Source organism: Ovis aries, chromosome 12 (assembly GCF_016772045.2).
Source record: "Ovis aries strain OAR_USU_Benz2616 breed Rambouillet chromosome 12, ARS-UI_Ramb_v3.0, whole genome shotgun sequence".
Lineage (NCBI taxonomy): Eukaryota > Metazoa > Chordata > Mammalia > Artiodactyla > Bovidae > Ovis > Ovis aries.
In genome coordinates, this window is record NC_056065.1 from 3030952 (window position 1) to 3046513 (window position 15562).

Below are 15562 nucleotides of genomic sequence, written 5' to 3' on the forward strand. Positions count from 1 at the left end.
GAATTCCCGTTGTATGCACAGCATTGTTCCAGGACCTGGACGCGTAGTGATGATGGAGACGGGTGGGCCTTGCTCTTCATGGCACATTCTATTGGGAGCTGATTTTCTGGGGCCGCTTCCTAGCTATACGTTAAGCCAGTTACTGGGCCTCTCTGAACTTCACCTAAGTATTGTGAAGGTTAAATGTGATAATGTATATTAGGCCAGAAATGTACTGATGGCCTTCAATGAATGATAGTTCCTTTTATTTTCCTGTGGTTCCCATAGGACTCCTAATAAATGTCTAGTCAACAAAAAAAGCCTCAGAATGCGTTGTGGGAATCTTAAAGCCCACCCACTCAGAGCCTAAACTAGACACTCCTGCAGGAGAACTGTACACATGGGGCAGGGGTCCCTGAAAAGAAAAACCATGGATCCCAGAGTTCCCCGCTCCCTATGCATCCTGGGGCCTGGTAGAGACCAGCTGTGGTCCACCCGCACGAAGTCAGGAAGGCAGGAGGCACAGGAGGGCTGGTTCATGCGTCTGAATGGACGTGTCATCATTTAGTCTGAAGAAAATAATTGTCAGATTTATTGCTTGAGGCTAAGCAGAGGTTGAGACCTGAAAGGAGACTAGGAAATTACCTGTCGGAACTTCTGGTTTTAGAAATCAAATACAGAGTTGGCTCTGATTAGCAACAGAATGTGCAGATTGACCAGTCCTTTCTCCAACAGTCCACCCGCTGAGTCACTGGCATGACTGTAGATGTGGAGTTAATAGATTCCTTTTGCAGCCCAGGGGCCTATTTTTTGGCTCTGTGTGTAAACAGGCCACAGGGGTATTTCACAGGTCACCTGGCATGTCATTTAAGGCTGCACAAATCATAGCGTGCAAGGCATGAATGAGTGCGCAGCTGCTACCTACAGGTCAGCCTCTGATGGTACCTTCACTGCCGTCGTCGTCCCGAGCTCTGCTCAGTTCTCCGGGTCGATTCTTCTTGGGTGGTGCACATGGAGTTGAGACCAACAATTGCCTTAGCTTCTTTTCATACACTTTTCTGGTGGAAGCTGAGAAAGAATGTGGGGAGCAGTTAAGTCACTCTGTGTATGTGATCTCACTGGATTCAAAATATTACACAACCTAGATTTTTATTCTTACATTATTGGGAAATTGTGGCTCTTACAGTGAGGTGGACCCCATACCTACTGGACTCACTCCTCACCTTCCACCAACACTTATGGTGGGCTTCTGTGCACTGGCCACAGTTAGGCGTCGTGGACATTGGAGAACAAGACTGACAAAGTAGTACATCCTATTTATGGGAAATACTGACAAGAACATAAACAGTTGACATGGTGCACATTCTAGAAACGTAGAAAGAGCCCAGGGTGATATAATCAAGAGTAACTAGCTTCTCACGGTTGTAAAATACCAATACTTTCTCTTCACTAACCTGTGAATAAGAACTGGGTTACTTATGGTCTCTTCCTTCCATGTGGTTTTCTGGGTTTTAAACGTTTTTCCTATTTCTATTTTAATGTTTTTTTACTGCATGTGTTCCTTCCACTACAAATGATTTTCAGCCTTTGGAGTTAGCTCACAAGTAATCACCGCGTAGCGTCTAATAATTGCCGAATACGTACGTAGTATTGGGCCAGGTGGAAATCCCAGTGTGTTGAGTTTATTCTGTAACTCGGCATCACTCAGACACGTCACCTCCACCATGGTGACAAAAGTTTGGTCTCTCTTCTGACAGTGGAATCCTTGAGACAGCAAAACATTAAGTTATACATGAGACTTGTAAACGAGAACTAAAACTTTCCCCGTCCACAGAAGTGTTTACAGCCCTAGCTCCCCAGTTGCGGGGGTGCATAGTCAATAAAGCAAAACCCACCATTTTCTGCTGTTTTTCTGTGGTCAATCTCTTCCAGGTTTAGTGGCCTCAATGCAAAGCTTTGATAGAGTGTCACTTTCCCCAGTGTCTTTGGGGTTCAATTATTTCTAACTTTTCTACTCAGCTAATGTAAGAAAAATCTTCTACACAAAATGAACAAATATTTGGATCACTGCTTAGGAGCTCTGAGTAAGACACAAGCTCTGAGAAGATAAGTTAATTAAATATGAAAGAGCTGAGAGAGATTTTTTAGTGAGTTAAATAAAAGTTATTTATCCCCGCCTTCCTTTTGATGAGAGCACAGAGAGCGCAGAGCACTGAGTACCGCAGACAGTATCTTCTCACACTCGTAATTCAACTCTGAACATAACGGGATGGCAGTTTTTAATTAGCTGCCAGCAGACTTTGTAATTGCTGAATTGGCATTTGAAAAAAAGTCAGCTATTCATTCTCTGGCACACAAATTGATTTATATAGACTCAGGCAATTCTTAATATGGCTTTCCAAATCTACACAACCTCAGGTTCGATCAGTTCTATTTTGTGGATCCTTGTATCCCCTAAAACGGACCTTCTACCTACTTAATAAAACTCTGAAAAGACAGACGCCTTTGTCAAATCTTTATTTATTATACCTCATCTCTATCATGTTTCCAGTCTTCTTAATATTGCAGCAAAAATGACTTCAAGACAATCACTCAGCATATCAGGGTTTGAACCAATTTTAAGTAAGGACTTTGAACTTTATTGGTTCAATAAAGCTATACTTTGACCAGAGTCACATTCTGGCACATAGTAGGTACTTGGTAGATGTGAGTTTCCTTCTTTCCTATGTGTTTGGAAAGCTGAGTTGACACTTAGTAAATGACCTGATGGTGTGAAGGAAAAGGAGGATGCGCCTCAGATAGTTTTTAAACTGGAAGCCAGCTTAGGCAGATCCTATGACACTTGTTCCCAAGAACAGCTGTCTGTTGTTTCACCACCTTCCCAAAAATAACCTCCAAAAGAGCCCTCATCAAGTTCAAGTGACAGGAGACAACTGCTTAAAGGGAACACACATATGGAAGAAAAATTCAAATGGAATCCAGTTGAATGATTAATTCACTTACCCGTTTACATGGTTGTCTAAAGTCTCTGCAGTTGGGGTGGTTACTTAAAGCTGGGTGAGTTTCACCCAAGGATTTCCACTAGTAACCAATCCCTTTTTGCCTGTTAAGTATTATGGTAATCATAATACTGACATGTGACATCAGAAATCCCCCTGGCAACAAACTGATGTGAAAGTCAGATGATGAATTTAACCTGACTTCAAACAGAAGGAGGCACTGGTCAACTTCAGAGGCCAACTGAGAGACTGTCATGCATAGGAAGTGAGAAGGGTCTGTTACCAAACCAAATGGTGCTAAGAAATTGGGAAGATAAAGGAGAAGTCAGACTGACTCAAGTGTCCAGGCCATCATCAAAAGACTCCCAGTAGTAGATGGGTGATTTGGCCATATGCTCTAGGGAAAATGGGAAGGTACTCATATTAACTTGTTAAGGAACTGCTCACGTAGGGAAATGAGTATTTTGGTAAACAGTGTTTCAGAACTTTGATGGTTTTGGCCTATTCAAAGCACTCTCATATCATCTCATTTCATCCTCTGCACACTCCTGAAAGACCTCTGGCACAGATATTATTTATTATCCATGTTGCAGCGGCTAGTTTTTGTTGTTGTTGCTTAATTTTGTTTAAGAAAGAACCCTCAGACTATCAGCTTGGGCATTTCAAAAAATACTGCTGAGACTTTAAAAACAATTATGCAAGACAAAATATAGCTTTGTGAAAACACAATGCTTTCATTAAATACCAGGGGTAGGAGGAAATCACTGGGAGGGCTTAAGAGGACGGTGGAGCCAGCCTGGCTAGAGTCAAATTCCAGTTCTGTGTCCTACCAGCTGAGTGCCCCTGGGTGGGGGAAGTTACTAACCTTACTGCGTCTCCTTTCCTTCACCTGTAACGCGGATGACAGTGGTACCTACCTCACAGGGCTGTTTCGTGGATTCACTGAGTGTTTGGCACATGAAGTGCTTGGCACATGGTGAGCAGTATATAAGTGTTTTCTGCTGTTTTGATTTTTCATGAGCTCTATCGCAGAAAGTTGCTACAACCAGTGTCTTTCTTAGAAGTCTCCACCCCACTTACACTTGCCCGTGGGACTCTGTCATGTCGACACTGTGCAGGTTCTGGGAGAGGACTGAACATCTCTGTGTGCATGTGGTTCCAAGGGCTCTGGCTCCCGAGTCTGTGAATAAAGCTTCAGTTTCCAAACAAACATACAATGCAAACATTTGCCAACATCTGAACACTGGGTTTACCAAACAAAGACTTTGAAAATTGACACATTTGTTTCATATCAAAGCAAATAAATGATAGGCTTGGGTTATTAGGATGCACAAGCATTTTATTTACATTTCCCAGAATTGCTTTGAACAAAGAAAGCAGCCAGCAGGTGGAACTGCTTCCATTCAAACAGACTCTTGGGATGACACAAGCATTTCTAAAATATTTTCTTGGTCAGACTCCTGGAACTTAAAACAAGCTAGGCTGACAAAGAATTTTATCAGATGATGTGATTGTGTTGATCCCCCTATTATTCGCAAACCATTCTGTCTGAAGCATATGCATGATTCTATTCTCAGTGTGATTCTGTTTAAAAATTTCTGTACTCTGCGATATCCTGAAATATTTGATGTTTATGTTTACATCACCCATTTCCCTTGGTTTTATCTGTGAAGTCCTGGTCATTAGCTTGTTTTTTTGTGTTATTCTCTCCATGGCTGCAAAGATGTTTTATTCCATTTCTCCAGGGAAACAAGTTTTAATTGCCAATCGACTAGGTATTCAACATGATAAGGTATCTAAACCCTGAGAGCTTCCTCCTTTCATTAAAATGTAGATCCAATTTCTTTTCCCTTAATGCCACATGCTGTTATTAAACTGAAATAACGGAAATACTAAAAGCCAGATGTCACTTCAGTCTCAGGTTTGACATGGGGCACAATTTCCTCTCCTCAAGCTTAATCTGATGTTATTTACTAACCCCATCCTTTGGAAGAATGCACAATTTAAATGTAAATGCAATTTACATAGGGGAGCAGAGAGTAGATATGCAGTTTCAATTGCCAATAACCATTTGCAAAGGGGGAAATCAACTAAAGCAAGGATCAGCAGCTGTCAGGCTGAAGTATACATCACTTGCCATTCTCTCCCAACTTTCCTCCCAAAGCCACCTGCCTCTGAGCCTCAGCTAGGCAGGTACAAGGAAGTGGAGAACTGAGGCATTTTCTCAGATATTTCAAGCTGCACTTACTATTGACTGAGGGACGAAGGAGGAAGTTTGTTTCAGTGAGCTAATCCGCTTGGCATCACTATTGAAATTGTGAACTGACCAATGTCTTTCAACAAATATGTATTAGTCATCTCCTAAGGGATAGACTTTATGCTTGGCCTAAATTAGGGAGACAGGGAAGAGAAAATACAAAGATGCAAAACCCACAGTCCTTTTAAGGAGCTCATTCCCTTAAAGAGAAAAGAAAGCAAATAATATCAAGAAACTAAGAGAACTGTTAACAGAGTGCTCCAGGAACCCAGAATTGGAAGTTTCTAAGGGCTGAAAGTTTCATTTGGGCTGGGGCTTCTAGAAAAAGCCATAGTTTGCCCTGTAAAAAGAGAGCTGGGGACCGTCATTCTGGGATGTGGTGAGCAAGAAGGAAATGAGCCTGGTGGACAGGCTGGGCCCACTTGTGAAGAGTTCTGTGGCCCATGCCAAGGAGTTAACCCTTCACTTCTATGCGCATTTGGAAGTTCACGAGCAGCGCATGGCATGACTGTGTTTGACACTGGGTTGAGGACAATGCATTTATGCATTTGATGCAATTTCACTTTGAGCCTGAGTAGAGAATGAGTTCGTAGAGCAGAGTCCGGAGGCCTCTTAGGGAAGTTATTGAAACAGTCCAGAAAACAGTTGACTCAGACGGGACCAGGCCAGTCTGCGAGAGGACTAGAGAGAAAGGCACGTGGTCTGCGAATGGTTTAGAAGCTGGAACAGACTGGACAGGATGTCTGATTGGAGGGTTCCTCTTTGCCTCCCTTGCACGGGGACTACTTCAGCCCAAATCTTTGGTCTCAGCCATGAGCCTACTTCACAAGGAGCCATCTGGAGTTTGGTCTACACGGCACTGACACTTAAATGATTATTCTTTGCTCATCTAGTCAGCTCTTGATTCTCCACATCGCTTGAACGCAGCAGCAAAGCAGATAATCCACAACTCTCCTCTATTTGGCTTTGGAATTAATTACACTTTTAAGAGCAAATTTGCCTTCCTAATGAATCTTTCTTAGGCTAATATTAAAATTAACTAATATTCCTGGAGCCCGTGACAGTCAGGCAGGGGAAGAGGGGAGCAGGGGAGGGGAGGGCAGGGTAGGTGCTCCGCCTTAGGCTGTGAAGCAGGAGAAAGACACGCCACACCCACAGTCCACGTGGATCAGCCACAGAGGCCACGAGCTGGGCCTGGCTCACGGAGAGAGGGCTGAGTAGCTAGAGACTCAGGTCCCTTGGGACATCAGTTCCTGAACACCTACTGCACACCAGACACCCTGCTAAGACCGAAGATGAGAAAGTGGGTAAGGCAGACTGTCTGCTTTCAAAGAGCTGCCTCTTTAATGGGGACAACAGAGGAGTGAACAATTGTTTAACCAAATGCAGTGAGGGCTCTGGCAGAAGCATCTTCTCAGGAGAATAAGGCATGAACAAGGCTAACGGAAAAAAAAAAAACCAAATTTGTGCGAAACAAAGAGAAGAAAGTTGCTTAATTGCCATTTTATAAACACAAAGCAAATACGTTTTCAATAAGATCGAGTGCACATAGTCTCTTCTTTCAGCAGCCAAGTTAGTAAATGCTGCTTACGTGAAGTAAGACAAGATGGATCGTTCCCAGGGGTTTTCAAGATATCATACTCCATCCCCAAGGTTCCCTCCAAGCTGCCGTGGAGGCGGGTGCTGAGCACAGAGCAGCCACACTCCAGGGCAGTCGGAAGAGTCTGTCTCTGCCAGCTTCACGTGTTGGGCTCCTATGAAGATTGCTTTTAAAGGCAGAATTTCACTGCTGTGTGAAGTTAGGAAGCTACCCATCTGCCCTGTTCTCTGTGCTGCTTCTTAAAACCGAAATGAATCTATCCTCTAGTTCCCTTATGACGACAAAGCAGCCCTTAGATGCTGACAAATTATTATCTTAAGCACTCCCTTTCTGGTATCCTGTAGGTCTTGTATACAAGATTTATTGTGCATACTGCTAAGTCACTTCAGTCGTGTCCGACTCTGTGCGACCCCAGAGACGGCAGCCCACCAGGCTCCCCCGTCCCTGGGATTCTGCAGGCAAGAACACTGGAGTGGGTTGCCATTTCCTTCTCCAATGCATGAAAGTGAAAAGTGAAAGTGAAGTCGCTCAGTCGTGTCCGACCCTCAGCAACCCCATGGACTACCACCTACCAGGCTGCTCCATCCATGGGATTTTCCAGGCAGGAGTACTGGAGTGGGGCGCCATTGCCTTCTTCTATTGTGCATAACTAATGTACAAAAAATGCTGGATAATCTGTGGACAATAGAAAGAGATCTAAAATGTGATTTTTGTCTTCAAAGAGATTATATCTACATGAAGAAACAAACTCTAAATACACGAGATTAAAAGTAAGAAGTCAAAGTTCATAACTGGATCCCAACACAGTACCCAAAACTGTTGCAGAAGTTCAGAAGCAGAGGGGAAAAGAATCACCCCTGGTTAGGGGTGGAAGGTGTTCAGGGAGAGCTTCCTGAGGAAGGCGAAACTCTGACTCTGTGTGTGTGTCTGTGTGTGTGTGAGTCGCTCAGTCGTGTCTAACTCTGCGACCCCATGGACTGTAGCCCACCAGACTCCTCTGTCCAAGAAATTCTCAAGGCAAGCGTACTGGAGTGGGTTGCTGGAACCTACCAAACAAGTAAGGTGTGGAGAGGCAGAAGACAAGGTTGGACATCCCAGGCAAGGACAGACACATTATGAACAGAGACTTAGAGTAGGAGTGGGGATTAGAGCAGACCAGCTTCAGCCAAGGATTTGCTTCACATAGGGATGGACACGGTTGAACAAGAGAGCCCTAGGATTCCGTCCCTTCTGCCTCCAGGATCCTCCCACTCTGGGGCTCTCTGATGACAATGATGGGTTGTCCCTGGAGGTCCCTGACTGTCAGAAAGACTAATCTGACAGTGCAGGACAAGATGCACCGCAGGGGAAGAGCGGCTGTAGGGAGGGAGACGTGGGGTCCTTCGCCCTAGTCTCCCCATGAAATGATAATAAGCAGTAGCAAAGGCAACGGAGGGAGGCTGCAGACTGCCAGAGTCTCGGCCGGAGGAACTTAGAGGCAAATGCAGAGCAATCAGGAGCGGGCTCGGGCAGGCTGCCTCTGCTTCTACCCTGGACCCACCACCACTCTAAGCTCTGCGATTCTGTGCCCTGGCTTCCACATCTGGGAAATGGAAACGCAGTAAATTACCTTCTCCACAGAGTGCCGCAGGACCGAGGTAATGACCTTCAAGTGCTTCATGCACTGTTCTCAGTAGTGCCCGTGGTAAGGACTCAAAAATGGGAGCTGTGAGTGAAGCCCCGTTACTCTGCGGGGGCAGCTGGGCCCTGTCGCAGGGTGCTTGGTGGGGCGAGGACATGGTGCGATAGCGCATCTGCCGACCTCACGAGTGTCACAGCCCACCTCTCCCTGTGAATTAGGGGAAACCGAAGGTAGCTTGTCCTCCTTTAAAGACCTGCCTGTATATTTTGGAGATTAATCCTGTATCTGTTGTTTCACTCCTTATCTTCTCCCATCCTGAGGGTTGTCTTTTCACCTTGTTTCCAGTTTCCTTTGCTGTGCAGAAGCTTCGAATTAGGTCCCACTCGTTCATTTTTGTGTTAGCTTCCCCTCCTCTAGAGGGTGGGTCATAGAGGAACTCGCTGTGATTTATGTCATCGAGTATTCTGCCTATGTTCTCCTCTAAAAGTTTTATATTTTCTGGTCTTACATTTATGTCTCCAATCCATTTTGAGTTTATCTGTGTGTATGGTGTCAGGAAGTGTTCTAATTTCATTCTTTCACACGTAGCTGTCCAGTTTTCCCGGCACCACTTATTGAAGCGTCTGTCTTTTCTCCCTTATATATTCTCGCCTCCTTTGTCAAAGACAAGGTACACTTAGGTGCATGGGTTTATCTCTGGGCTTCCTGTTTGGTTCCATTGGTCTATATTTCTGTTTTTGTGCCAGTACCATACTGTCTTGATGACTGTAGCTTTGTAGTATAGTCTTAACCCTCTTGCACTGTTGGTGGGAGTGTAAATTGATACAGCCACTATGGAGAACAATATGGAGATTCCTTAAGAAACAAGGAGTAAAACTACTGTTTGACCCAACAATCCCACTGCTGGGCATGTACCCTGAGAAAACCATAACTGAAAAAGACACATGGACCCCAGTGTTCATTGCAGCACTATTTGCAATAGCTCGGACATGGAAGCAACCTAGATGTCCATCGACAGATGACTGGATAAAGAAGCTGTGGTATATATATATACTACAGAATATCACTCAATCATAAACAGGAACACATTTGATTCAGTTCTAATGTGGTAGATGAACCTAGAGCCTATTATACACAGTGAAGTAAGTCAGAGAAAAAATATCCTATACTAAAGCATGTATATGGAATCTAGAAAGATGGTACTGATGTACCTGTTGGCAGGGCAGCAATGGAAATGTCAGCATAGACAGCAGGCTTGTGGACACAGTGGGGGAAGGGGAGGATGGGACGAACTGAGCGGGCAGCGCAGAAGCACAGGCGTTACTGTGCGTGAGACAGATGGCCAGTGGGGATCTGCTCTGTGACCAGGGCGCTCAAGTCTGTGCTCTGTGACAGCTTAGAAGAGTGGGATGGGGTGGGAGGTGGGAGGGAGGGTCAAGAGGGACGGGATTTGTACGCTTATGGATGATAATGAATTTAAATAAAATGGCCAGTCAGGGATCTGCTTTTACTCTAAGAGACATTTGAGAGAGAAAGAATGCACTGGAGGGGAACGGGCTCACATCACAGGGAGAGAGTGTTGTTCAGCGGACCAACTTGCAAAAGAGAGACCAAATTTAATAAAAGATGAGACAAACCAAGATAAAGAGGGCATGGTGGGACAGCCATTCCTGCCCCTAAAACCAAGGACAGGTGAATTCCCACAGCTTAAAGGAGACTCTGTATTAGCAAGGGTTTGAAGACAGGCATAGAAAGATAATCAAGGTAGAAGCAAAGGAGAAAAAGAACAAGCAGGAGCATAAAATGGAACCAAGAATGAGGCTAAGAGAGATGGAAACCCTAACGGCCTAAATATACTCTTACAGGCCTTGCAGGAGAAGCTCTAAGCTGACCCTACTTTTCAGCAGCCACACACACAGACACACACACGCGCACACACACACACACACACACACATCTACAATTCTACACTGGTAAAATGAAAACAGAAAACTGCTCCAGGGCATTCTGAGTTTTCCTGATGTTGACAAGTGTGGCTGTTTCACGGGGATCCTCTCAATGTGCAAAGCAATGAGGTGACTGCTGAGGGTGAGGCCGGAAGCCTGGCAGGGGCTGGAGAGTGAAGGGCGTGAGAAAGAGGAGCACCAAGGCTTTACCCTGAGGACAGTGGGAGCCACTGGAGGTTTTATTTATTTATTTATTTTTTTGCTTCCACAGTTTTCAAATTCAGTTTGCTTTAAAGGGTCTCAAAGAGTAGTAAATTATAAGGAAGTAAAGTGAACGTATGATAAAATCCACACATACCCTTCACACTGCTTCAACAGTTGCCAGTGTTTTGCCTGTCACCAAAGGGCTCTGAGCAGAGCAATGACACGGTGACACCGGTGTTGGGGGAAGATGCCTCTAAACGTGACGGAAAGAGAAGAGCGGGGCAGGGCTGGGCTGCCGTGAGGTGGCGGCAAACCGGTCACTCACGGATTCATTCATTCCTTCCACAAACATCTCCTGAGTTCCTCCACATGCCTGCACTGTTCTTGGAGCTGAGGATTTAAGGGTAAATAAAGCAGATGGGGTTTCTGTCCTGCTAGAGCGTATGCCCCTAGAGGGGAAAGCAGAAAAACAAGCAAATGGAGTGAAGGAGGGGATTCAAGAGTGTGATGATGAGACTGACTGGACAGAGAAGGACTTGGGAGGGGAGGGCCTAACAGCTAGAACGGGCGGCCAGGGACGGTCGCGTGCACCTGGGGCACCACGAAGGTCAGGGCGGCTGCAGAAGCGCCAGTGGAAGGGCGGTAGAGACAAGATCCGAGGGCAAGGTGAGAAGAGATGACAGCTTGCACCAAGTTGCTGGCTGTAGAGATGGAAGCCGGTAGTTTCGAGGGAGATTTAGGAAGAAGAGCCCACAGGCATGGTGATGGATCCAATGTGGGGGCGGGGTGGAGAATGGGGGAACGTCAAGACGACACTCTGGCTTGAGTTGAAGGAGCAGTTCTGGCTTGAACAAGGGTGCCCATCACGGGGTCATGGAGGAGTGATGGAAAAAGTCCAGGTGGCCCCTTCGCAGCCTCTCAAAATGAGGGCCTGGTAAGATGAAGCCCCTCCCACCACTAGACCCAGTCAAGGAATCAACTGTCCGTGTAGCTTTTGGATGGGACAGCTCCTCACGCAATTCTGAGTGCTCATAACCTGCACTCCTAACCCTCCAAAGTAGGGCCAACCTGCCTTCACCCCCAACCACTGACAAGTGCGGAAGGACACCTCTGGGTCCAGCTTAGCTGGCTCGGCCTGTGGAGAAGGCCAAGGCGATGCCGCGGCCTGGGGGAGGGGCGGGCACCGAGACCCCCAGGCGCGGGGCGGCGGCAGCCGGGCGAGACTTAATCGCAGTAGCTGTGGTCCTCTGAAGCCATGTCACTGTCTCATGCCCCTTGAGGCTTCACTCATCTCAGCGTCCCTTCCTTGTCTCAGGCAGGGATGAGGGCTGAGATTTAAAGGGAGCCAGATTTTGCTGGGAGGCAATATACAGGTCTGGCTGGAGAAGAGTCTGGAATTAGAACACATCTATACCCTTAACCCGGAGAAGGCAATGGCACCCCACTCCAGTACTCTTGCCTGGAAAATCCCATGGACGGAGGGGCCTGGTGGGCTGCAGTCCATGGGGTTGCTAAGAGTCAGACAGGACTGAGAGACTTTACTTTCACCTTTCACTTTCATGCACTGGAGAAGGCAATGGCAACCCACTCCAGTGTTCTTGCCTGGAGAATCCCAGGGACGGGGGAGCCTGGCGGGCTGCCGTCTCTGGGGTTGCACAGAGTCGGACACGACTGAAGCGACTTAGCAGCAGCAGCAGCAGCAGCAGCAGCAGCAGCAGCAGCATACCCTTATCCAGTGACTTGAGCATGATGAACAGATTAGAAAGGACATAAAAGGCAGCCTCTGAAGACAGCTGGGCAGGGGAGGGGAAGACCCGAAAGAGCAATCTAGACAGGAGACCACAGTGGTTAGGGCATGTGTCTGTTCTTGGAAATGACTCCACTCTCTTGCGCCGATTTCTGGCTATCCTCTGTCCTTGCAGCACCTTGTCCTAGAAGGGCCTTTCTTTCCAGCTGTCTATCAGGGGAGGGGGGTCGGCAGGGACGGCGGTGGGGTCATCGTCTGGGAATGAATCCTGGACAGCAGGAGGCTGCTGCCCTGACTCCTCGTCGCCCTCATCCGTCACCCAGCGAGGGCGGCGGGCAGCCAGGCTGCGGGCTGCCTAATGAAGACGGAGAGGCGGCTCCGGCTGTGCACAGGGCCGCCTTCCCATCAGCAGAGGTGACATTCCCAAACAGCACTCATTACAGAGCAGACGTTGGACGGGGCTGGGACACGTATTGATGGCAGCGGAGCCAGCCAGCGTCTGTCTCAAATCCCACTGCCCCTGAGACAGCGAGCAAGGAAAAAAGCGTCACGAGCGTCAAAACCGCAGGCCCCTCACTTTGCCCAGAAAAAATTTATTCTTGCCATTGCTGACATTTAAGGCGAAGTCACTCTCTCCACTGCTTGCAGATCCAAGGGGCCTTAGCTTCAACCCGTCCAAACGCTGACCAGCACCTTCCTTCCCGGGAGTGGCTGTGCTGTGGATGCCCGTGTGTGTGTGTGTGTGTGTGTGTGTGTGTGTGTGTGTGTGTGTTGGGGGGGGTGGTGGTCCTCAAAATGACACCTGGATCTGGAGGCCCAGAGGTCCTGCTTTAGAGCTTGGTGGATCCAAGATGCAGCTAGGAGGGATGATGGTTGCTGAATTGGGGGCTGAGGTTATCAGGGGCTGGGGCAAGGGGACTCTCCTTCCCAGGGGCACAGGACAGACCTCCATCCTGGCTGGGGGGGAGGGGAGGCGGGGTGGAATGCACGGTCACCCCTGTCTGCTCTGGGAAGGCAGGCGTGGCCGGTTTGGGTGTCCGCGCCTCCCGAAGGTCGAAGCTCGGGGCAAAGTGGCTGGAGGATGAGGCTGCGACCACACGCGCCAGGCCCAGACACACACAGCCGCGCCAGGCCCAGACACACACAGCCGCCCCGAGCCCCCGCACCGGAGCTGCTCCGCGCCCCGCCGCCCGCGCTACCCAGCAGGGCGCCCCGCCCCCGCCCTGCTCGATTTTAAACCGCAGCAGACGGAGCTCGACTTAAAAATAACTATTTTGACAGTTCGGATGTAAATATGTGAGCTGCGCGTGGGGCTGTTTTCCCTGCACACTCCCCCTCACCCTTCGCTCCCTACCCCAGCCCCAACTCGACCGGCGCGCCAGCGACCGGAGAGCGCCGCCTGCGGGACGCTCCCCGAAGTGCGGCGGAGGGAGCGCCGGTCCTCGGTCTCCAGCCTGGGGCGGGGGAGGGGAGGGGAGAGTCGGGGAGGGGAGAGTCGGGGAGGGGAGAGTCGGGGAGGGGAGAGTCGGGGAGGGGAGAGTCGGGGAGGGGAGAGTCGGGGAGGGGAGAGTCGGGGAGGGGAGAGTCGGGAGGGGAGAGTCGGGGAGGGGAGAGTCGGGGAGGGGAGAGTCGGGGAGGGGAGAGTCGGGGAGGGGAGAGTCGGGGAGGGGAGAGTCGGGGAGGGGAGAGTCGGGGAGGGGAGAGTCGGGGAGGGGAGAGTCGGGGAGGGGAGAGTCGGGGAGGGGAGAGTCGGGGAGGGGAGAGTCGGGGAGGGGAGAGTCGGGGAGGGGAGAGTCGGGGAGGGGAGAGTCGGGGAGGGGAGGGGGCAGTACATGTGTGAGATAAGGGCAAAATCTCCTGCCATTCTTAGCTAAGCCTCTCAGTTAACTCACTGAACTCGTGCTTTATGCCAGGCAGTGAGCTAAGGAAGCATTTTAGCACATGCTATCGTTTGTTTGATCCTCAAAAAAAAACATGCGGTGGGCATTATTATCCGCATTTTACATATGGAAAACAGAGGGGGGGGGGGTGACTGAGTTCCCTGGGCTGCCACAGCTAGTGAAGAGAACTGACATCAGATCCCAAGTCTTCCGTTCTTGCCCCCATAGCCAGCTGAGAGGAAGGGAAGTGGAGGCAGAGATCCACCCGTTCCATAAGGAGGGAAACTGGAATTCAGACAGATGAAGTCATGCGTCTTCCTGGCTACCAACAAGCATCTTAGCTGGGGCAGGGCAGGACAAAAACACAGCAGCTTTAGGACAGGCAACCCACGCCTCTCTCCCCAGTGTCTGTGCTGGGACATGATGGGACATCTTTTGGAAGGAAGCTGGGGGGAGAGTACTTGGAGAGAGAAAACAAGAGGGAGGGGAAAGGAGGGAGGCTGTCTACAGAGTGAGGGCGCTTAAATGGGCTGCACACCTCGGCGCAGAGCCGTGCCGCGGGGGGAGCTCGTTGTCAGAGCTCCCAGCCACCCTTTGCTTTGTCCGTCTTCCCCACCAGGTGCCCCACCACGACCACCAACCCATGCCACCTTGGGATCAGATGTGCACCGACGCTCCCATGCTTTTCTCCTATCCGAGTGAAACCTGCTCTGGAAGAGAGCCCAATGTATTCTCTGATGCTGTGGGGCAAACGCCTGATAACTGCTCAGGGTTCCCCTTCCTCCTGGAGGACAAGCCTCAGGGAGTCAAAGCCTGAAGAGGAAGAAATGTCAGACTCCTGGAAAGGAAAGGAATTTGGGAGCAACTGGGCCCACCTGCGACAGGAGAGGCTCTGTATGGTGCTTGTTTGCAAGGTCACCGCATGTGTATATAACCATGGGCAAATGTCCTAGATGCTGGCAAAGAGAGAGGGGTCCTGGGATCTGTGCTTTGAGCATGCCTTCGTCTCCATCTTTCAAATCTCAGCTGGAAGTCCACTTGCACAGTGAAGCCTTGCCTGATCCCTCCCCACTCTCCGAACAGTTGCGTGTTTGGAGGCCCCTCTCAGGCCCCTGAAGCCTCAGAGCACTCTGCTTGTGCCCTGCATCTTGAATCCTTCAAGTCTTTTCGTTTTATTAAATTGTGAGTTCCTCAAGGGCCTAGACAGCGTGTGATTTCCCCGTGTTTCTCCTACGGCTCTTCCCCGAGGGCCTCGCACAGTCAGGACTCAAGTCTGATGGGACAGATTAACAGACAGCAGGACGCTGCACACATTTCCCCACACGAGGG

General features: G+C 49.0%; 1 protein-coding gene across 1 annotated transcript; it reads right to left on the reverse strand.

The window, feature by feature from the left end:
* Nucleotides 1-553: 553 nt before the first annotated feature.
* Nucleotides 554-4595, reverse strand: LEMD1 (LEM domain containing 1). Its single transcript, XM_027976141.3, has 2 exons — nt 1624-4595; nt 554-1047 (listed from the first exon to the last, which is right to left on the reverse strand). The coding sequence occupies exons 1-2, from the start codon at nt 1703-1705 to the stop codon at nt 908-910; spliced, it is 222 nt and encodes a 73-aa protein (XP_027831942.2). The 5' UTR covers nt 1706-4595; the 3' UTR covers nt 554-907.
* Nucleotides 4596-15562: the final 10967 nt, after the last annotated feature.